The sequence below is a fragment of the Athene cunicularia genome, unplaced genomic scaffold (assembly GCF_003259725.1).
Source record: "Athene cunicularia isolate RWA unplaced genomic scaffold, athCun1 chrLGE22_part1, whole genome shotgun sequence".
Taxonomy (NCBI): Eukaryota; Metazoa; Chordata; class Aves; order Strigiformes; family Strigidae; genus Athene; species Athene cunicularia.
Window position 1 is genome coordinate 293823 of NW_020799534.1, and position 21872 is coordinate 315694.

The 21872-nt window shown below is 47.4% G+C and overlaps 1 protein-coding gene across 1 annotated transcript; it reads left to right on the forward strand.

The window, feature by feature from the left end:
- Positions 1 to 1848: 1848 nt before the first annotated feature.
- On the forward strand, positions 1849 to 20526 carry LOC113491002 (keratin, type II cytoskeletal 7-like). Its single transcript, XM_026867620.1, has 9 exons — positions 1849 to 2436; positions 3811 to 4028; positions 5072 to 5132; positions 5760 to 5855; positions 6210 to 6374; positions 18922 to 19047; positions 19748 to 19968; positions 20100 to 20128; positions 20267 to 20526. The coding sequence occupies exons 1-9, from the start codon at positions 1849 to 1851 to the stop codon at positions 20524 to 20526; spliced, it is 1764 nt and encodes a 587-aa protein (XP_026723421.1).
- The last annotated feature ends 1346 nt before the right edge of the window (positions 20527 to 21872 follow it).

Genomic DNA, 21872 nt, shown 5'->3' on the forward strand with positions numbered 1-21872 from the left:
TTTTAAAATCAAGGTCATTACACACTTTTTCCGTCCACCATAATTATTCTTTCCAGCAGGACACAGAATTCTCATTCCAAATACATGTATAAAAAGCTGGAATTCGGTGAGAAATTTGATCAAAATTCTCAGTAAAATGTGGGTAACTAGTCAAGTTTAATTAAGGAGGAGTAACATGGATGGGAGGTCTGGGCTACCAGTTGGCCATTCCTGGTGTAAGGCTGGAGGAGACCAAGTTTGGTAGGGAAAAGGACTTGTTATCTGGTTGTCTGGAAAACACTGTGTCTACTTCTAAGGAAAACCCTTCATCTGGTCGCTGAGTATCCAAAATCTTGTCCCCCCTCAAGATATTTCAGTTGGTTTAACGGCTGGTTTAGTAACCTCTCCCTGCACAGCTTTCATTTAGGGGATTTATGAGGCACTTTCCAAACGGAGCCCGAGCAAGGATTACAAAGCCCTGACCACTTAACCTCTTTGTAACTGAAGGGTTCGCGGTGTGGCTTTATCCAGCACCTTTGGAAGGGAAAAAACATCCCCTTTGGGTGAAGCCCAGATCCTCTGAACGTTGCGTAGGGGACAAAGGGGGGGTGCTTGCCATGTGAAAATTGTTCCACCAGTGCTTTTGGGGACAGTGCATCGCATCTTAGCTGTCTTCTAGAGATATCAGGCAAGGCTGAAGACTCTCAGTGGCTTTGTCAGCAGCAGGACTGGGCTCCCAAATGCTTTTTAATGAGCCCATGGCCGGTGAGTCTTGTACCAGAGTGCGCTCAGACTGGAAAAGTGGGCGCTTGCACTGAGCTGAGGAGAGGAAAGGACGGATCAGGCAGATGGTCGGTGAGAGAATCTGTGTAGAAAATCTTAGATCCCAGCTCTGTGTTTGGTATCACAGCTGTCCAGTGGCACGGCCTTTAGAAAACAACAACCCACAAACAGTTTCAGTTCATGGTTGAGCTGCTTCCACATGGAAGAGCAGGAGCAGAAGGGCCAAGAGTGTATGGAAGCGATGGGTCATCTGTTCCCTAACGTGACCTCATCTTAATCTTAAAGAGTTAAATGTTTGGTTTAATTGCTTAAAGTTTATGTCAGAGCTTTCTCTTTTCCATTTAAAATGTACCCATTTATTTAAAGCTAAGAGAGATTCCACCTTTTTCTGTTTTCTAGATGCTATTTCAACTTTATGAGCCAAAGGCAGATTTTAATTTTTTTTTTTTTTTAATGCCATTAGACCAGATCTCAACACCTTCCCCCTCCTTGCAGCCCGGCAGAGGCAATGCTTACTCACAGGTGGATATACTGGGAATGAGAGAGAGCATAAGAAGCTAAAGGAGTAGTAGGTACTCCTGGTGTTGCGGTGAAGCAAGGTGAGCCACCATGAAGTCAGTGTGTGGACAATATCAAGGCCTTCTGTCCCATGAAGTGAAGTGCCGAACGAGGTGGGGAAATTTGAGAGAAAACAAACCACGGTAATGTGCATGGATAACTGTGCGAGCTGTAATTAATGACGGAGGGCAGGCTAATAAGATAAGGAAATCTTATCTGAGAAAAACTCATGAGTCAAGCAGGATTTGGGGAATTTCACAATTCTTCCATTGGTGTGTGGTGTTTACTCTGACCTCTCTTCAGGCAGCCAGCCATTAATTGCTGCCTGATGAACCAAACCCAATAACAATATTAACAGACCTGCTAATTACCACGGAATGGAGACCAACTCCTCCAGAACGTATAAAGGAGAACTTCCATCACCCCCACCAGAGGAGGTGAGGATCCTTCATTCTCATTTCTCCTCCTGTTTTACAAACCTTTCCCATCTGCTCTCTTGCCTTCTCTTACCGCTCTGAAAGTGACACTATGAGCCAACATTTCTTCAGATTTGGGGATGGGAATTTCAGTTCTTCTTCTGCTCACTGTGGCACGCTGGGTGGTGGGAGAAGTCCATCTACCATAAGGCGTTGTGAAGACAATAGAGGAGAAGAACGATACGGTGGTTACTGGTATGGATATGGCAGCAGGAGTCTCCACAACCTTGGTGAATTTAGGAATGTTTCTACTGGTGGAGGCTACGGAGGAGAAGGAAGAGGATACGGGAGGTACCTGGGATTTGGTGGTAGGCAACACCTTGATAGTGGCTTTGGTAGAAGAGGATATTTTGTGGGAGCTTTTCAAGGTGGTGAAGCAGGGCTTGGTAGAATGTGCGGAAGAAGTTCAGGCAGGGAGGTGCTTGGAGGAGGCCTTGGCAGAAGTGCCTTTGGTGACCCAGGGGCGAGCCAGGGTTTTGGCCAGGCTGGTGTTATCAGGGGCATCGAGGAGGTCCGTGTCAATACCAACCTGCTGAGGCCAATACAAGTACAAGTCGACCCCGAGTTCCAGAGAGTGCGGTCGGATGAGAAAGAGCAGATTAAGGCTCTCAACAACAAATTTGCATCGTTCATCGATAAGGTGAGTCCCTATCCGATTTTTGACTTGTTATCTGGGAAGGGGCAAACATAAGGGGTGCTGCTCCACCTCTCTGAGCCATGGGGACACCTTTACATTGCACCTTCTCCCCCCAGAATCACAGAATTGGCCAGACTCCCTTGTGCTGGTGTGAGGTTTTTAACAGCTTGCTGTAAATGCTGCTGCATGAATCACTTATGTTTAGCCCTGGGATAAATATCTCTGAGTAATCTTTTGTGGCAGGACAATAACAAACCACAGAGATGTCGCCGACACATTAACTCACTTCTCTTTTGAGGAAAAGGGTTTCTGTATGGCGAGTGTTCGTCTGGCGCCTGGGAATCGTTGATGCCAGAAGGACAAATGGGTGATGGACTTGGGCATCCTCGATGTGTTCTTTTTCTCAAGCAAAGCGAATTGTTGTATTTCCCCAAATTCCAAAACAAATTACTTCTTTGCTTGGAGATCCTAGCCTCCTTCAGGTGGTCAACGGCCCCCACATCTTCCTTCTTGACCTCTTGGTCCACACCGCGATACTTTCACCTTTATCTGCAGTCTTGTCTTCTCTTTCATTTCTGCTCACAGACACAGGAACAAAACAGGCCACAAAAAACATTTCCACCCACACAGACCTGACATGTGCCTTTGTTTGCGTGGTGACATGTGTCTCTGCACAGGGTGGAAGCTTGTATTATTTGTTACACGTGAAAACCTCAGGGCTTCTTGTATTACCCTACAGAAAAGGTGTTGGTTACACGCAGGTTTGAAACATGTTAAATCCTGAAAAATAGTAGTGCCTTTGACTTTATTTTTTTTTTAAATTTAAATTTTTTGAAACCTTCTGCATGTCATCTTCCAGCTTATAACCTCTTCAGTGTCCCAGCTGAAGAGATGATATCCCTCTGGTTTCTAAAAACACCAGCTTTGCATGTCGTAGGTCGTTCTGACCTCTTCTCTAAGGCGAGGTATCGCTAGGAAGAGGTACCGTGTGGTCTTCTGAGAGGGGGCAAAATCTTCTCATGTATTTGGGTGTCTCAGGGACTTCAGAAACAGCTGAAATCTCCCTCCACCCCATTCATCCCCCTAAATATCGTGCATTAAGAGATGAAAGCCAGTGAAGATTTCAATACCAGTTTGAGAAGCAGCGGTAAAATCACACCCTTATGCAACAGGTTGGGAAAAAAAAAAGAGGTGTGTCCCCCATTAGTCTAAGCTCTCTCAGGTGTTGGTACCAGTGTTACTGCAGCTGGTCCCACCTGACAAATCCTCAAGATGTTACTGCTTTAGAAACATTTATTTTGCCATAGAGGCCGGTGCTGATGTCGGTGTTTCCCCAGCGCTTCCCAGCCACTGATGCACTTCTGCTTTGCCTTTCAGGTTCAATGTCTCGAGCGGCAGAACCAGGCTCTGATGGCCAAATGGGAACTTCTGCAGCAGCAAAGTGCCCGACCGGAGGAGAGCAGAAATATCACCTCTTTCTTCCAATCTTACATCAACAACCTGCAGAGGCAGCTAGAGACGCTCCAAACCCAGAAGGAGCAGCTGGATCCAGAAGCGTATAATATGCTTCAGCTTGTTGAAGATTATAAAAATAGGTGAATAACCACAAGTCTGGGAAAAAAGCATATGGGAATTTTCCACGGCAATGTTAATCATGCCCTGGGATGGCAGAGCTTAGCTTCACGCCTTCGAGGGTTCTGTAGCCATTATAGCACTGCTCTGCAGTGGGTTCATTATGGGACTTCACTCGGATGCTGGAAGACCAAAGCAGGTTTGGCAGAACCAGTAAGAGGAAAATCAAAGGCCCCGTCGATCTATCCCACTCTTCTCTCCTCCTGTCCTCCTTCATGCCCTTCCTCCCCCAAGCAATGACTAACCCAGAACTCCCTACTCCTGCTGGTAGTTGTGGAGAATTACAGAATGGTTTGGGTTGGAAGAGACCTTAAAGATCATCTAGTTCGAAACACACACACACCCACACACCCACACCCCGAAGGCAGGGCCACCCACCACTAGCCCAGGTTGCCCAAAGCCCCGTCCAACCCGGCCTTGAACCCTTCCAGGGAGGGGGCAGCCACAGCTTCTTTGGGCAGCCTGTGCCAGGGCCTCACCCCCCTCACAGGGGAGAATTTCTGCCTTAGATCTTGTCTAAATCTCCCCTCTTTCAGTTAAAAACTGTCACCCCTCATCCTATCCCTACACTCCCTGATCGAGAGCCCCTCCCCATCTTTTCTGTAGCCCCTTTAAGTACCGGAAGGCTGCTATAAAGTCTACCCGGAGCCTTCTTTTCTCTGGCTGAACACCCCCAACTATCAGCCTCAAGCTGAGAAGAGTCACTTCTTCTATCTTGTCTACACCCAAAATATAAGATATGTCCACAGGTGTGAAATACGGGCATCCTAGTTCAGAACCACAAGGATGTTAGAACTGGTGTACATCTATTGCATTTCGTTGAATAATTTAGCATATGCTTTTGCAGGGGCGGGGGGTTGCAACTGCCCTTGCAGCTGTCGGAAATGGCGGTTAAATGAAAACTTGACACATTCCCTTTCTGGATGATCCCTTTGGTTTCGGATCCACTTGACTGGAAGAGTAAGATAGGCAATGATCCACCTGTTTCTTTTCTCTGCCGCAACAGATTTGAGGACGAGATCAACAAGCGTGCATCTAAAGAAGAGGAGTTTGTGGAGCTTAAAAAGGTGAAGTAATCCAAGACACCGAGCTAAGTCGAAGCCTCAGAAATAAAGCAATAACTGGATGGTGGCTGAGGTTTTCAAAAGCAGGGTCTTCGCTTAGCTTCATCTAACTCTCCTCCAAAATTAATTAAAATTAATTGAATTAATTGAAAACCTGAACTTTTTGCTACAAGACTAGGAAGAAATAATTTCCTCTAGAGATAGAATTGGTCCTTTGTAAGATCTAAAAAGTGCTGGTCTTTCTCTGTTCACTCAGTCATAACTTAGGGGAAACCATTAGGGGTTAAATAGTACCTATAGATGTCTTAGATAGGAGAATAGAAAATTTAGACAATTTTTTACTAGAAGAATTAATGAAATCTCTGGGTTTGCATTTCCCCCCCAGGAATACATCTATTCCCACAGCTATTTTGCTTATCTCCAAGCCATCCTTTTCTTCTTAGAGTTAAAAACCTTCCTTTCGTTCCAATTGCTTTTCAAATGAAACCTGAGATTTGTGGGCCATTATTCGACTCCAGAAATGAACGCTTTAGAGAAATGTACCAAGTCTTGCAAGAATTGCACTTCAGTGGAGAGATTGCCATCAGAGAAATACAAATATGTCTATGGCTTTTTTTTTTTTTTTAACAGGAACTGGACAGTGCCTACATGGGAAAAATGGAGTTTGATGTTCGGGTGGAAATACTGAAGCAGGAGCTTGAGTTCCTCAGATGCTTACATGAAGCTGTGAGTATACTTCTCAGATTAAAAATTTACCCTCAGGTCTTGAAGGACGTGTATCTTTTGGAGGTTCTCAGAAATTTCACCTGAAAAGGACTTTGTAGAGTGGTGTGGAGAGTGGATTATCTTTGAAATGATAAAATCCTTTTTAAGCTGTGAGTGAAAAGGGGGTCTGGTGTGTCATAAAGGCTGGAAGAGGCACCTGAAGATTAAAACTGGTGGTGGAACAATAGGGCCTGAGGGGTGCAGGTAGGGAAGTTCCAGGGGGTAACTGGCCACACGGTGCCCTTTATTTCCTTGTAACACAACCTGGACTGCTCACATGGGGTATTAAAACCCAAAATCTTGTTTTCCTTGCAGGAGCTGTCCCAGCTGCAAACAGTAGTTGGCAACACCAACGTAATTCTGTCCATGGACAACCATAGAGAACTGAACATGGATGGCATCGTCGAAGAAGTCAGGCAGGAGTATGAGACAATTGCTCAGAGTAGCAAAGCTGAAATAGATGCCATGTATCAGGGCAGGGTGAGTAGACATCAACAAAACGGGGAGGCAAGTCTATCTCAATGGTAAAGAAACCAAAAATGTCTGTTCTCTGCTCTGCACATCAGTACCAGGACCTTCAGAACTTGTGGATAAATCAACGTGAGCAACTGAGAAACAGTTATCAGGAAATTCAGGAACTTACCAGGCAGATCGAAAGACTACAATCAGAGATTAAAATTGCAAGGAAACGGGTAAGACTGATGCTTTCCACCATGACTGGACTATTTAAGTTGCTGTTACACGGGGACATAGCGCAGTATAACGTGGCCCATCCTTTGAAGGCAAACAGAGATTGACATTCTCTCTTCAAAATGAAGCAGATTTAGATTTTGGCTGTTGACACTGGGACTTAATTCGGGTTAATCTACCCAGCCTAATGTATAATTTACCCAGTCTAATGTATCTTCTGTCATTGAGGCAGGTCTTTTAATTTCCAAGGACCGCCAGAAGGGTTTGAAAATCCCCGTCCCATAGAAGGGAAACGGAAATGTTCTGTTTGTGTCACCTGCAGAATGCCAGCCTCCAAGAAACCGTTAAAGATGCGGAGCAGCGTGGGAGCTCTGCCATCAAAGATGGCCAGCAAAAGCTTCAGGAGTTGGAAAATGCCCTGCAGCAGGCCAAAGATGATCTCACTCGCCTTCTTCATGATTATCAGGAGCTCCTGAACGTGAAATTGGCCCTGGATATTGAAATTGCCATGTATAGGTCACTCCTTGAGGAGGAGGAGACCAGGTAGGTACAAACTATCCATCCTGGATAGAAGCACTTGTGCAAAGCGGCGTGTCCCATTCCTCCACCTATCACTCAGATCTCCGGGGTGAACTGCGGCCTGGAAGGAGCGACCTCTTCCACTGGCTTCATGATAGAGCCCAGCCTGACTTTAACTTCTATCGAGCGCATTATCTCAATGTCACTTTTCCTTCACAGGATACAGGAAGGCTCACCAGCCACAATCTGTAAGTATCTCAAGGTTTGCTTTGCTTTTTTTTTTTTTTTTTTAAGACCGATGTTACTATTTTGTTGTCTGTGCTACTTAACCCCTACCAGCAGAACAACCTAGCACAGTTCCTATCTTAGTTTCCTAGGGAAATGAAGCAAATGGTAGACTCCCGTAAGTGTGTGTGTGTCAATAAATGTATATATGCATTAATATGTCAACATTGAGCTACTGACTTTGGAACTTACTCGTTAATTTCAAACAAATTTGTAGGAAGTGGGAAACACCACACTTATTCTATAGGTCTATGAAGTGCATGTCAGAACTGAAGGCAGAAACATCTAGTCCCAAAATTTCTGGAAAGAGGAGGCCAGCTGAGAAGAGAGAAATGCATGTTATTTGCTTTCTTAAAGGAAGGGCTGCACTGAGAGTTCATGTATAGAGTAAGACATTAGTCATGATAAAGGTAGGAAATAATGCCAGAAAAACATGAGAAAACATCTATGAGTGAAGATCCATGTTGTCCCTTTTCAAAGATGAGTATGACCACCAGAGTAGGTACAAAGATGGTGTAAGTCCATGAATACTTACATCGACTGTGTTTATAAATTTTGGGTAAAAAGAATAAGGTGGATATAATTTCCATTTCTTGCAGGTGTCATTGACCACAATGCGAGTGCTCCTGGAGTCTTCGGAGTAAGAACTGGATGCATACAAACTGGGAAGGGGGGGATGACCTCTGCTGGTGCCACCAAGAGCACAGGGAAAGGGTCAATATCTGGAGGAGTAAAAGGTGGAAGCTCTGGTAGATGGGGATCCAGCTCTGGCAGTGGTGGGTCCATTTGTGGAGGAGGAGGAGGAGGAGGAGGAGGAGGAAAAGGCTCAGGATCTGGAGGTTGGGGCAGCTCAGGCAGCGGAGGCTCAAAGTCTGGGGGTGGCCACAGCTCAGGAGGATGGGGATCCAGCTCTGGCAGTGGTGGGTCCATTTGTGGAGGAGGAGGAGGAGGAGGAGGAAAAGGCTCAGGATCTGGAGGTGGGGGCAGCTCAGGCAGCGGAGGCTCCATGTCTGGAGGTGGCCACAGCTCAGGGGGATGGGGATCCAGCTCTGGCAGATGCAGTCCCCACGGTGGAGGGATGAGCTCTGGTGGTGGGTCCAAGTCTGGAGGAGGAGGAAGCTCAGGGTCTGGAGGTGGGGGCAGCTCAAGCAGTGGAGGCTCCAAGTCTGGAGGTGGCCACAGCTCAGGGGGATGGGGATCCAGCTCTGGCAGATGCAGTCCCCACGGTGGAGGGATGAGCTCTGGTGGTGGGTCCAAGTCTGGAGGAGGAGGAAGCTCAGGGTCTGGAGGTGGGGGCAGCTCAGGCAGCGGAGGCTCAAAGTCTGGGGGTGGCCACAGCTCAGGAGGATGGGGATCCAGCTCTGGCAGTGGTGGGTCCATTTGTGGAGGAGGAGGAGGAGGAGGAGGAGGTAAAGGCTCAGGATCTGGAGGTGGGGGCAGCTCAGGCAGCGGAGGCTCAAAGTCTGGGGGTGGCCACAGCTCAGGAGGATGGGGATCCAGCTCTGGCAGTGGTGGGTCCATTTGTGGAGGAGGAGGAGGAGGAGGAGGAAAAGGCTCAGGATCTGGAGGTGGGGGCAGCTCAGGCAGCGGAGGCTCCATGTCTGGGGGTGGCCACAGCTCAGGGGGATGGGGATCCAGCTCTGGCAGATGCAGTCCCCACGGTGGAGGGATGAGCTCTGGTGGTGGCAGCAGCTCTGGCCGGAGAGGGTCCATGTCTGGAAGTGGAATGTCTGGAGGTGGAGAAAGTTCAGGACACTGGGGATCCTGCTCTGGCAGTGGAGGCTCCATGTCTGGAGGAGGAGGAGGAGGCTCAGGTTCTGGAGGTTGGGGCAGCTCAGGCAGTGGAGGCTCCATGTCTGGAGGGATGAGCTCTGGTGGTGGTAGCAGCTCTGGCCGGAGAGGGTCCATGTCTGGAGGAGGAGGAGGAGGAGGAAGAGGGTCAGGGTATGGAGGTTGGGACAGCTCGGGTAGTGGAGGCTCCATGTCTGGAGGGATGAGCTCTGGTGGTGGTGGCAGCTCCGGCCGGAGAGGGTCCATGTCTGGAAGTGGAGGAAGTTCAGGTCATTGGGGATCCAGCTCTGGCAGCGGTGGATCCATGACTGGAGGAGGAGGAGAAGGAGGGTCAGGGTATGGATGTTGGGGCAGCTCTGGCAGTGGAGGCTCCATGTCTGGGGGTGGCCACAGCTCAGGAGGGTGGGGATCCAGCTCTGGCAGATGCAGTCCCCACGGTGGAGGGATGAGCACCTCTGGCCTCTGTAGTTCTATCTCTGATGGCAGGGGAAGCTCCATCTGTGTAGCTGGTGATTCGAGCTGTGATGTTATCTCTAGTTCTGACAGTGGAGTGTATGGCTCTACTGGTGGGGGATCCAGGTGTAGCAGTGGGGGGTATGGCCCTGGGGGCGGGTCTTTCCTTGGAGGGGAAGGTGGTTATGGTGCAGGGAGATGTGAAGCTGGGACCTGCAGCCGTGGCGATGGGGCTGGAGGATGCAGCTCTGACTGAGGGAGGTGTTCTCAGGCAGGCATTTACAGGCCTGTCTCTGGAGTTGACTTGGGTTCTCCACAAGATCTTTCTCACAAGTAATATTTGCATTCAAAAAAATCTGTCAATGGAATAGGAAGAATCCATTCCCCTCCCTATTGGAAGCAAGGGTGGCTTTCATGCCCACCAGTGAATAACCACAATCTGACAGAATCCCGAGCTTTCCTCTCCCTGCACAGCCATCTCCTGTACTCTCCAACAGCGCGTCTCCAATTTATGACAATATTGTTATAGATGCTATTGTATCCTCAGGCTTTCTCTGAGCACTTCAGCTCAGGCTCTTTTGGAATCTTTGTCTTTGGCAACTAAAAGCTTGAAACCCTGTCTGTTGTGTGTGTATTGGTCTGTGGGTGGGAGTGACTCTGACGTGTATGATGAGATTTTTGAGAGAACTCATTAAATGTATAAACCAGTTTACGGAGATCTGATCCAACCCCAAGGGGGAAAAAAAAAATCAGTGAAGAAACGGAAGAAGGTTTTTGCAAAAGACTGTCCGGTGTGGGGCGGCCATACACTGAAGTGGGTTTCAGGGTACAAGTCCTATTGGTCTAATCCAACCAGTCAGCCAGGACACGTGGCTACATCGCAGTTCCATCAATCTCTCCAGGAGCCACTCATTAAGTGTTCGGAGGACAGATTGCATCTTCCATTTAGATTTTGTTACCATCGTGGGTGCAGATAAAGACAGGAGTGAAAAATCTTTGAACAGCAATGTCTCCTTATCTTGCTTCTAGTCCCGTTTCTCCCGCCAGGTCCCAAATTTATGTTGGGCTGTATGTATCTGAGTCAGCCTTTTTTTTTTTTTTTTTGTCCAACATATTAATTAATGGTCTATTCTATGCAGAGGAAGCATGATATTTTCTAAATTTCTCACAGAACCTCCCCAAAGTCCAATCAAAAGTTCTAATGATGAGCAGAGCAGCTGAGATTACTGGGACAGTTTGTTCAAGAAGCTCAATGCAACCGTGTGTCACCTTAATTTAGCAACACTCCACTTAGAGAACTCGAGTGCCACAATCCCAGCAGGAATATTTCACGTCTTTTCCCCAGTCAGAAGGAAGGTTGGATCCTCTTCACTGGTTTGCAAAGAAATACAACTGTGAAGAGTCCTGGGGGTGGCAGCCGGTGGGACCGAGCTCCTCAGCTTGGTGGGAGATCCACTGCAGAGACCCCTTTGCAAATGGCTGTAGGGACGTGGAAACAACTAGAGAAGGTCGACGGGGAGCCACAAAGGACAAAATCAACCATTTATCGCGTAGTCTGGAAGCAGTTCTGATCGCCTTGTATGCGGGGAGGTCTAGACTCTATTTAAGTCAAAACTAGGTTATCGCTGCCCTCATCAAAAGCAGAAAGCCCTAACGCAAGCTGCGAAGCCGCCAGCTGCGGCAGGGAGATCTGGAGATGCTGTTAGCAAACCCTGCTGAGATAAGCTCATGTGTTCATCTGCGCTGGCTCGCGTCCCACGGGTCCAGCTTGCCAAGCGCCAGGCAGAGCTGCCCTCCAACAGCTGAGACAGTTCATTCACCCCGTTAGTGGCGACTCCGACATCACTCACTGGGACAATTCAGTCCTTCAGGATCAAAGCCATAAATAAGCTGCATCATCACAACCCTTTTTTTTTTTTTTTTTTTTTTTTTATCTAAGAGATTAGATAAGACTTTTTCATCAAGACAAAGCCTCTCCCCTTACAATAAAAAGCTGCAAAAGGTAATTCTGCACACTACCAAGCGTTGCTGGCCTTTAGTTTTACTGTGAAATTAATTATGTAGACAGGGTGCCTAGAACTTTAATCAGAAGAAATAAAGATTTAATATAAACCCTGTGGTCAGGTCTGTGGGTTTTACTGATCAGTTTTCTAGAGTTAAAGGTCAAAAAGGAAGAAGGGAGAGTCAATGGAGAGAAATAGGCACTTCGGGAGGCAAGTCAAAAAAACCTCATCGGCGCGTCTACCTCAGTGCAGGTTGAATCCCCCGCTGGAGATCAGACAAACCATCTGTTTCGGTTGTCTGTAAGAGGAGCCTGGGAAAGCAGCTTAGAAAAGCGACTGCTAACCCCCGACTTGTATGAGGGGCTTGATCAGCATTTCCACTAAGTTGTTGTAAGTACTGTTTACACGCTGGTAGTACATAGCCTTAAGTGCTAGGCTAATTTAGTGAAGGAATGGTTTGGAAGGGTATATCAAAACCTGTTCTGCTTGTCAGCAAAGCTATAATCATATCTCCAGTTTCTGGAGCTGAGTGTTCTGGCACCTCCTTTCATATAAAGCCATCCCTTTTTAAGTAGGAGTGAAAAATCTGGCCCGGGATTTCAGTTGTCTAAAATTATCATGTTTTAAAAATGCTTAATGATTGCTGTTCCTTTCCTTCAGCAGTTATGTGGTCCAGCTCCTGATAGTATCTGTAAGGAGCCTGTGTATTTGGCTCTGTTAAGACCGAGGGCAGGTTTCAGGTCTTTGGACCATACAGATCTGAGCTGGCATGATCAAGCAGGTGATTTTTCTTTCCGCCACCACAGCACATGCAAAGTGTGAAAAGTGGCTAAAAGAGGTGTGATGTCAATGTGCGTAAGGGTATATCCGCTGCTCGTTTCTCACGGGCTCAACGCTAAGTTGTATGTGTCAGTTAGATACTGCTCACGCTTTTTTTTTTGGTGGAAAATGCCACAAGAAGGACTGCCCAAGGCTGCACCCAGAGCCAATTTTATTTCTGAGATTCAGGGGTTGAGCTGAAGTAACAAAAAGAAAATCATAAAATGGGGTCTTCAGATTAATGTCTTGGGGCACGTGTTATCAGTCATCAGAACTCAGGATGTAACACGGAAAGGCACAGCCTGAGCCTCCGAGAGTGTTGACGTGATGAGCAAGATTTCAGGTATGAGGGGAGGGCACTAAGATGGTGAAGAAGATGACAGTAGGTCAGCTGTTCTTAAGGCTGATGGTAGCTCTACCTCGGTGTTGTTCTCCCGCCAGAGCTGCAGCACTGGATGCACACGTATTTTACACAACACCCTGGGCTCATAGTCAACCTCAGAGTAAAAATCCATGTGAATCCTCACCTTCTTGCAAGGACTGAGGGCCTTGTTGTTCCCATGCTGTCCTGGCTTCTAAATATTGCCCTCTACAGCTGTGAGCTGGCTCTTGCTAGTGGTATCCTGAGAGGTTTCTGACTGTTGAACTGGGTGTGAACAGGCTCATATCACCACCGAGAACTCAACCAAGAACCTGTGTGGACAGGGATGCTCAAGATGCGTTAGATACCACCACCTAGTGGGAGAAAAATGTCGTACCGTAGTGGTGTAGAGCTGGGCTTTGCACCAGCTCTGCCAGTCTCTCTCTGAGTGATGGAGTTTTGGGCTGGAGCCCTCTTTGCTCTACAGATGTGGTCAGAACAAGAAGTTCCCTTCTGATTTACTTTGGCAAAAAGCTGTGATATTACTCAGGGTTACATTGCAGCACCATGAAAACTGTGGGCTTCCTATCTTCGTTGCTTGGCCTTTTTCCCAAATTCCTGGTGATTAGAAGTAAATTAATGAGCTGTCATTACACTGGGAGCTACTCCCCTGGCACCCACATACAGACACAGCCCTCCCTCTCCTGCAAGGGAGCTGCAGCAAACACAATTGCTCTGACGTGAATACACTGAGTTCCATCAACTGGATGGAAGCAAGCGGAGAAGATCTGGCGGATTTTAAACCTGGAGAGTCTCTGATGTCAAATGACACACAAAAACTTTGTCTTCTGCAGCAAGCTGGGGGGGGATGAGATGAAGTTGGGAGAGGAAGGCAGAGCTGACTGTGTCGCCATTTAAACTACATCCCAAGCTGGGCAGTTGAGAACAGCCTAAGGGTCTCATCAGGGGCCATCACCTGCCTTTTGGGGACCCAGGGTCATCAGGGGACATCTAGACTCAGACTCAGAGGGGAGGCTGATCTGGCTGCACGAACCTTTTGCTATGTCTGTGGATGTGAAAACCCAAGTCCGGAAGTTTTGCTTAACAAAGTTTCTCTACGGGAGGAAAACTTTTGAAACCATCCCTGACCCCGTCAGCTCTAATCACAGCAAGGAAACAAAAACTCTGAGCTAACTCCTTCTTGCTTGAAAGGAGACAAACGCTCCTGGCTACAGCAGGGTCAGGCAGAGCCCTGTGAGATCACCCACCCTGCTCAGAAGGTGCAGGAGGACCATCACGCATCGTGGCACCTCACCGCTGGGGCCATGCGGATTCGGCGGGGGGGAGTCGGTGGGAGATGGAGAAACAAACTGGAAGCACAAAATGAAGACCGAGGCAGAGCAGCTCCAGGCCAAGTGCCCTCCTCCTGGGCTCCAATCCTGCTCTTCCAGCTGGGATTGCCACGGACTCTGCTTGTATTTAAGCAGCCAAGTGAGACACCCAGGACTTCAATCATTCCTGCTCTTCTGTGTGTAGGTGTAATTGATAGTGCTGTCAAGAACCTGCAATTAAGCTGGTTGTCTTTCCAGCTACTTCATGCCATCAATTATCTCTCTTGCTGGTCTAAGGGCAAGCTGTTCCCGTGCAGAACATTTGCAAATAATGAGGTACAAGAAAACCTTTGGCATCAGCCGCTCTTGGAGACAGAATACCAGCATGGTTGCTGGTAACCAGTTTTGTTTTTCATCAGCCTTCTTGCGAAAGGTGGTGAAAAAAAACCCCTCTAATGAGCCCAGGGAGTAAAAAAAAAAAAAAAAAAAAAAAAAAAAAATCACTGCAAAACCAAGGAAAGAAATGAGCACACGAAATACAATGCCATTTCTCGGGAATTTGAACCGCTTAAATGTTTAATTGTCAAAAAAACCCTGACCAAGGTTTGACCCTATTGACGAAGCTAAGGGTAAGTACGGCATAATAGCAGGGGAAAACCATTTCTTTCAAATCAGCTGAAATGAAACCCTTTGCCTTTCTGTTTTGAAAGAGACTTTGGCAAGAAGCCACAAGGACAGAGATGTAATCGTGGCTCCACCTCTGAGGTATTGTGAGGCTCTCAGCAAATATATTAAACTTATCAGCCTTTTCTTCCCTGTCTGTCAAGCAATTCTAATAAATCTTTTTTATTTGCCTTGAGGTATCCCAAGGGTTTTAATTACAAGCTCAAGGAGAGTGGCCATAGAGCAGCTGTATTAATAAGGTATTTTTGCAGGATACTGGTCACTGGTGCATTCATAGTCTGCCCACCAAGGCCAAGTCTACCACTCTTCCCAATTAAATGATTAACAAAGATCCAGTTAACAGCTTTGTGGCTGAGCTTCCTATTTTCTAAGCTATTTGTTGTCTCCTCCACGTGAGTCTCATTTTTCGGTGTGTTCTTCTACACAATCAGAGCTGAAAACTTAATGAGAAGATGCAGCTACACTGATTTATTCCCCTAAAAGTTGCGCATCCGAGTCTGAGCTGGTTGTTTCAGACTTGGGCTCAGTGAAGGAGAGAAAGGCTCTTCTGTCTCCCCAGTCAGTTATGGCCTTTAACTGGGTGTGGGGTATGGAGGGCTATTTATTAAAATGAATTATTTTGCACCCTTGTACGAGGGTGCAAGGAAATTTGTGTGTCCAGTCAACACCACAGTTCCCAGTTTCCAAGCACTGGAGTGCCTTTGGCTGCGCCTCGTCATCTCCTACTGTCCTTTGTGAAGGGAGTGACTATGAACAGATACTGCAAAAATCCCTTCTAATTTTCTCTTCAGCACAACATTCCTTTACAGATTATCCTTGAGAGAGGGAGATACCCATAAGGCCTCTTGCTGAAGTGTAATTAATGTAAGGAAGGAGGGCAAACTAAACCAAAAGAATTCTCACAAAACCCAGCCCATGGTATCCTCCAAGCTGAGTATGCAAACAAAGCGATTTAAACCCAGTAAAATTCCATCGGATTTCACAAATGTTCAGTGTTATGCAGTGTTTTTGCATATTTAAACCTACAAATCGCTGCCAGGCAAGGCAAACCCCAAGAAAACCCCAAATTATTTATCTCCATCAACCAAGCCCCGCTTCTGAGATGTGTATAAAGGAGGCGCTCGGGGCTCTCGGAGCAGAGGGGCCCCTTTTTTGAGTTGCATGCTCCAGCATCCTCTCCTCCACCACAACTGCCAGCATGAGCCAGCAGCTGTCAGCTGGAACGTCTTTTCACAGAAAAAAGTTCTTCTCATCCCTCTCTGCTGTGAGAGGCCTGAGCTGCTGCCCGAGCAGCACTTTCCCCTCTGCTGCGCTATTTGGAAGAAGTTACGGAGCTTGGAGCCACAGCGGCCAGAGCCTCCAAAACACAGTTGAGCCAAAGCCTCGCACGGGGGGTCTGTGCAGGGCGGTGCAGGGGCATCCACACGAGCGGTGAAGGTGGGAGTCGTGGGTTAGGTTTCCATGGCGTGAGCTACAGAAGTGAAGGGGTTTGTGCCGTGCACGTCACCAAGAGGCTGCTGCAGCCTTGTGATGCGAAGACTGATGCCGAAATCCAGCACGTCCGAAAGCAGGAGAGAGAGCATTTGAAGACCCTCAATGACCAGTTTGCCTCTTTGATTAACAAGGTGAGAGCTGAGAAAAAAAAACTTAAAGAAATGATGAGGTTTAAGCGTGAAGGAAACTGTTTTGTGCTCAGGTCTTAGATTCCCCCTCCTTCTCTCATCCTGTTACATGAGCCCTGTGCTGGTTTTAGCACGCGTGACTCCGGTACTGTGACCTACAAGTGCAGATCTAGCCAATACTCTTATTTTAATCTGGTTTGCGTGCTTTGAGAAAATGCATCTGGTTTTATTATTAATAGTGGAAGGGAGCTGTTCCCCTAAGGCATCTTACCGAGCTTCTGCACTATTGACTTCTCTCTGCACAGCTAGACCTTGTAAAGTTGCATTGGCTCCTATTGATAAATGATGGTTTCCACTGTCAGCCAATTGATATGCAGATCTAGTTAAATATTCCGTGGTTTCTGTAGCTGCCACAAAGTCTGTGCTGTCTAGGGCTTCCCTGGAGAATGGGAGAGCGGCATGCCCAGTTTGCTCTAGGATTAAAGGATTCTGAATATTGCAATGCCTCCCTTCTGTCTTCTCATCCCCTTTCAACCACAATGAGCCCCTGGAATATTGACTCAGAAGAGAAAATGCCTTGTTCCCCCCACGTTCATTTGGTCCCCTACAATGCATCTAAGAACGTGCCTGGAAAAGGTGACTTTGCTTTCTGAATGCAGGTGCAGCATCTGGAGCAGCAGAACGGGGTGTTGGCCACCAAATGGGACCTACTCCAAAAGCAGGTCCGGCCATCCCAGAAGAGCATCAAGCATGTCTCCAACAACTTCACTTGCAGCCTGCAGAGGCAGCTGGACTCACTGCTGCGTGAGAGGGGACAGATGGAACCCGAGCTGAACGAGTTCAGATGCAGGTGAACGAGTAGAAACCATTCACAGGGCAGTGAGCTCAAAGAGCTTGACTTTAATTTTTGTCCGCATCCATAGACTTCTCTCTGAGGTCCAAAAAGCTGAGATCCCAAAGCACCCTGACCCCTAAATACCCAGACAAACAAGATCTCCAGTGTCAGAGCCACGCAGTAACCAGCCTCTTCTCTTGCCCAACAGATACAAGCAGGAAGGGAGCAGACACGCAGCTGCCGGGAACGAGTTTGTGTTACTGAAGAAGGTAAAGAATTTGTATGAATGGAAGGGTTGGATCACACATCCAAGGGCTTTCCTCTGATCTGCTCCTTCCAAGGCAAGGATCAGGTCCTGAGATTGCTAGATGCTGGACAAGGAAAGATGCAGAAGGTCACGGTGTATTCCCAGAGAGCACGAAACCTCTGCCCTTTAGCACAGACAGTGCGTTTCATTCCAAACTGCCAGCTTGCTAGTCCTAATGCCCAAGTCATGATGTTTTTCAAGCAAGAACTCAGCAATATTGATTATGCCTTTGGGACCCCTCAGCTGTTGCTGTTCAGCGGATATCTGAGCTTCCCAATTAAACAAAATTTCCTACTCTAAACAAAATTTCTTACTCTAAAACTATAATGAAATTGCCTTAGGTCTCTGTGTAGGCACCATTTTGACTTCTGAATGTCTGGAAACGCTTTTAGGATGTGGACTGTGTCTACCTGGTCAAGACAGAGCTGGAAGCAAAGGTGGAAACCCTAAAGCGGGACCTAGAGTTCCTGAAATGTGTTTCTGCTCAGGTAGGGATGCTTCTGTCCCAGCATTGTTGACGGCAGCTATTTCTACCACAGTGTCCACAGTGATTTAGGCACGGGGCTCTCTTTGGGAGGCAATGGGAATCCCAAATAGGGAATGCTTTGAGATCTCAAGAAGCCCTGAACCATCAAGCTGCATGTGTGACCAGCTCTAGTATCAACTCCTCGTTCGTGGCTCGGGTCAAACTCTCAGTGGTGGTGCTGCTTCCACTGGAGTGTGAGATAAGAAATCCAGGGACGTACTGTCAGCTTAGTGACACTTCTCATGGCTTCTAGGAAATCCCTGAGCTGGAGAGAAGTCCCTGTGACACCGCTGTTGTTGTGAAAACAAACAGCCGAGGCCTGGACATCCTCGGGAGTGCTGGTGTGAGGACATAGCTCAGGAAAGCAAAGCAGAGTCGGATACGTTGTACAGAGCTCGAGTAAATTGTGTCATCCAGCGACACATCCTTAATTCTCTCACTGTCAGCATTAGCAGTGCAAAGGTGGTGATTTTTCCTTTCCGTCCTCACTATGTAATTTCTGGAACTAATTTTCCATTCTGCTAAACTCCGTGAGTCTCAAAGTGAAGGAGAACATCTCCCAGAACAGATACAGCGCAATGGGACAGGACGCAGCCACGCTGGGAGCGGGCAGGTTTTAGGCGAGTTGAGCAGTGAAAGCTGCAGGAGGAAAATTCCATTTGCTGCTGAAAGTCTCAGGAGCTGCACAGTTGTGAGGGCTTTTCTAAACCTGGTTTAATTCACTCTGGAGACAGAAGCAAGGCTCCTCTAGTACCGACACTACCAGTATTAATTGCCAGCTCTCTCTTTTCCTACAGTCAGTTCCAAGAGCTTGAGAAGGCGAAGGGGAGACACGGCAATGAACTGCGGTCCCACCAGGGAGAGACTGAAGAGCTGAGTTTTGTGATCCAGAGAAAGCAGCGTGACCTTGAAAATGTGAAGAAGCAGGTGTGATGGATCGTGTTTACTCCCTGGATCCTAGATGTGAGATCCCAAGCCACGTTTTCAGCACTTCTGTGGCGTTTCTTTCATCTTTATCAGAGAGCGTTGCCTCACACCGGTTCCGTTGGTTCAAAGACCTTACTAGTGCTGAGCAGGGAAGAAAGACTACCTGCTGGTGTATTTTCTGTTGGATTGTTTTGATTATTGCGAAGAACTAATTGCATCAAATTAGATCGCTGGATTAGCTACAGCCACTTGGAAAATTGCTAAAATTGCTCCAGCAAGAATTCTGGCAGGAGGCAATGCTTCCAACACAGGTTCAAAGCATCCAATAAGTAGAGTAGAATTATGACTCACCAGTAATTCAGCACCCATAGAAACTGGTATAATTTTCAGACCATCTAATTCATTATATAGTTTATAACGGGAAGTAATGGAAAACCTTAATTATTAGTTCCAATTAGAACAAAGTATTGGTATCCTCAAAACAAGACTTAACCACAGTCTGGCAATCAGGGATGTGCCCAGCCTTTCTGTAGTATTTTAAAATTTATATTTGATTTTGGAAACATTTGGCTTTCCTAAAAACAACTGCAGTGCTTCTCAAATTTGGGCTCTCAAAAGAAAGGAGAATTTCTCTTTCCAAGGTGCGTATGGCAAGACAAACGGCAGGGAAAGTAAGGACTTCTTGTGTCTGCCCTGACAGGTGTCGTCTCTGCAGACATCAGTCTGGAATACTGAGCAGCGCGGGCATTGCGCCCTCAAAGATGCCCGGGAGAAGCACATTGAGCTGCAGAATGCCCTCCAGAAGGCCGAGGATGAGCTGGCTTGCATGCTGCGGGATTACCAGGAGCTGCTGAACGTCAAACTGGCCCTGGATATTGAGATTGCAACGTATAAGACTCTACCGGAGGGTGAAGAGAGCAGGTGGGTACCTCTACAACCATGTGCGGGCTGCGTTCGGTCCTTGGGAGTCCTCGGCAGAGACAAAGAGGCTGGAAAAGGTTTAGCAATGCTAGAAATGTGATGGATAACCTTGCGACCTTCTTCTCCTTCAGGATACGCCTTGGGAGCCCCGTGAGAGTGTGTAAGTAAGCTCAAGGTTTTCTGTTTTCCTTACAACAGTCTAGTTCTTGTTTGCAGGGGGAGGAGGACGGTTGCATCCTCTCCACGAGTGTCTCAGCTTCTGTTTTCCCATGACAGTGATCGCCCCCCCTTGCCGCAGCATCGCTGGCTGCAAAGCTGACCCGGGCTGTGGGACTGGTAGGCAGCCCAGAAGATGCAAGTCCTCCTGTAGCGCTGGCGGAGCATCCCTACCTGAAGAAGCTGGTGCCTGCCACAGAGGATTTACCTCCAGAAGCGCTGCCACCTCCACGGGCAGGCAGCATATCCCTGGTGCTCCCAGCTGCATCCCTAGGAGTGAAGACTTTAGGGCCAGAGGTGGGGGCCATTCATGCCAGAGCTCAGCCCCTCGGGCAGCGGTAGACTCTGCAGTGGAGAGAGCTGCAGAGCCGCAAAGAACTTGGGAAACTCAGCTCACCCACAAGCGAGGTGTTGGCCAGGGGTGAGGATGTCAGCTGGACCTCCGTGCTCCAGGAACACCTGGATCTAAATTTCAGCTGTGGGACAACCAGGACATAAGACATAAAGCAGAAAAATGAAATCCCTGCTCCACTTTCAGTGGTAAAAGCGTCCTCAGCTCCACCTTACACACAAGGAAGAGGCATACCGGGTGCAAGAATATTGTAGCATCGTGAAACCACATCAGAGAAACTCCACCAGGATCACATCAAAAAAAGAGACACTTAAAACATGTTCCTTTTGATTTCTGCTCTTTCTTTAAAGGGTTGGTGGTTGTGTTGGGACACTTAAGTCACTATCACTCAATTCCTGCTTCCCACCAGCCTTTTTTTTTTTATTATTTACTGATGAAGCCTGTGTTGTCTATGAAACCAGCCATGGTATTAATTCAGAATCCTTTCTCTAGAGTGGTCTGGGAGGTGTTTCTGGAAATGGGCTCTCTAGGACTCACCTTTTCCTCAAAATCTATCTGACGTGATTTTAGACAAGCCATTGGAGCTGTAGTGGCGAGACACATGGGGTCCCGGAGAGGAGGACAGGACTCCAGTGATGTTCTTTGTTCACTGTCTTGGAGCAGTTTGGTCATCCATATGCAGGCAGGCAAGTCATAAAGGAAATCTCAATTCAGAAAACCACATTTCACCTTCTGTAGTCAGCAAAGAGTAATTACGTCGCTTGTACTCCTGTTAGCTTCCTTGTTGAGTGTCCTGACATTATGCATAAATTACAACACCCTCACTTCTATCTTGATGACTCAAGAGCTTTAAACATTTTGCTGTTTTTCCCAATAAACTGCACAGAGAACAAACGTGTTGCCACTTGGTTTTTAGGGTTTGCCGAGAATACAGAAGTCCTAGTCCCTAGTCCTAAACCGGGCAAGACATATCTGCTTCGAAGTCCTGACAACGAAGCAGAGGTGGCAGGGCTGCCCAGAGAGTGTCATGTAGATCCGTCTTTGGTTGGTGTAAATTATGGAAGCCTTTTAAAATCATTATTTAGGCTGATTTGCACCAAATCTGGCTCCTACCCAATGCTATTCAATGGGTGTTTTAAGATTCATAGGGAAGTCATCTCAGCCTCTTTGCATTTTTATAGCGTGTTTACCACAGGGGTGTGATGACAAAACACGTTTTATACCTCTTCAAAATCTGCTGCAATAGGGTCATTATAGGGAAAAAACTCGGGAAGGATTGCTCTTTTTTTTTTTTTTCTTTCAGCATCATTTTAGAAATCCTGTGACTCCCAGTTTA

Coding starts and splice junctions, on each gene's coding strand:
- LOC113491002 (XM_026867620.1), top strand. CDS start 1,849: ATGAGCCAACATTTCTTCAGATTTGGGGATGGGAATTTCAGTTCTTCT. Junction 2,437..3,810: donor TTGCATCGTTCATCGATAAG/GTGAGTCCCTAT, acceptor TTTGCCTTTCAG/GTTCAATGTCTCGAGCGGCA. Junction 5,133..5,759: donor AGTTTGTGGAGCTTAAAAAG/GTGAAGTAATCC, acceptor TTTTTTTAACAG/GAACTGGACAGTGCCTACAT.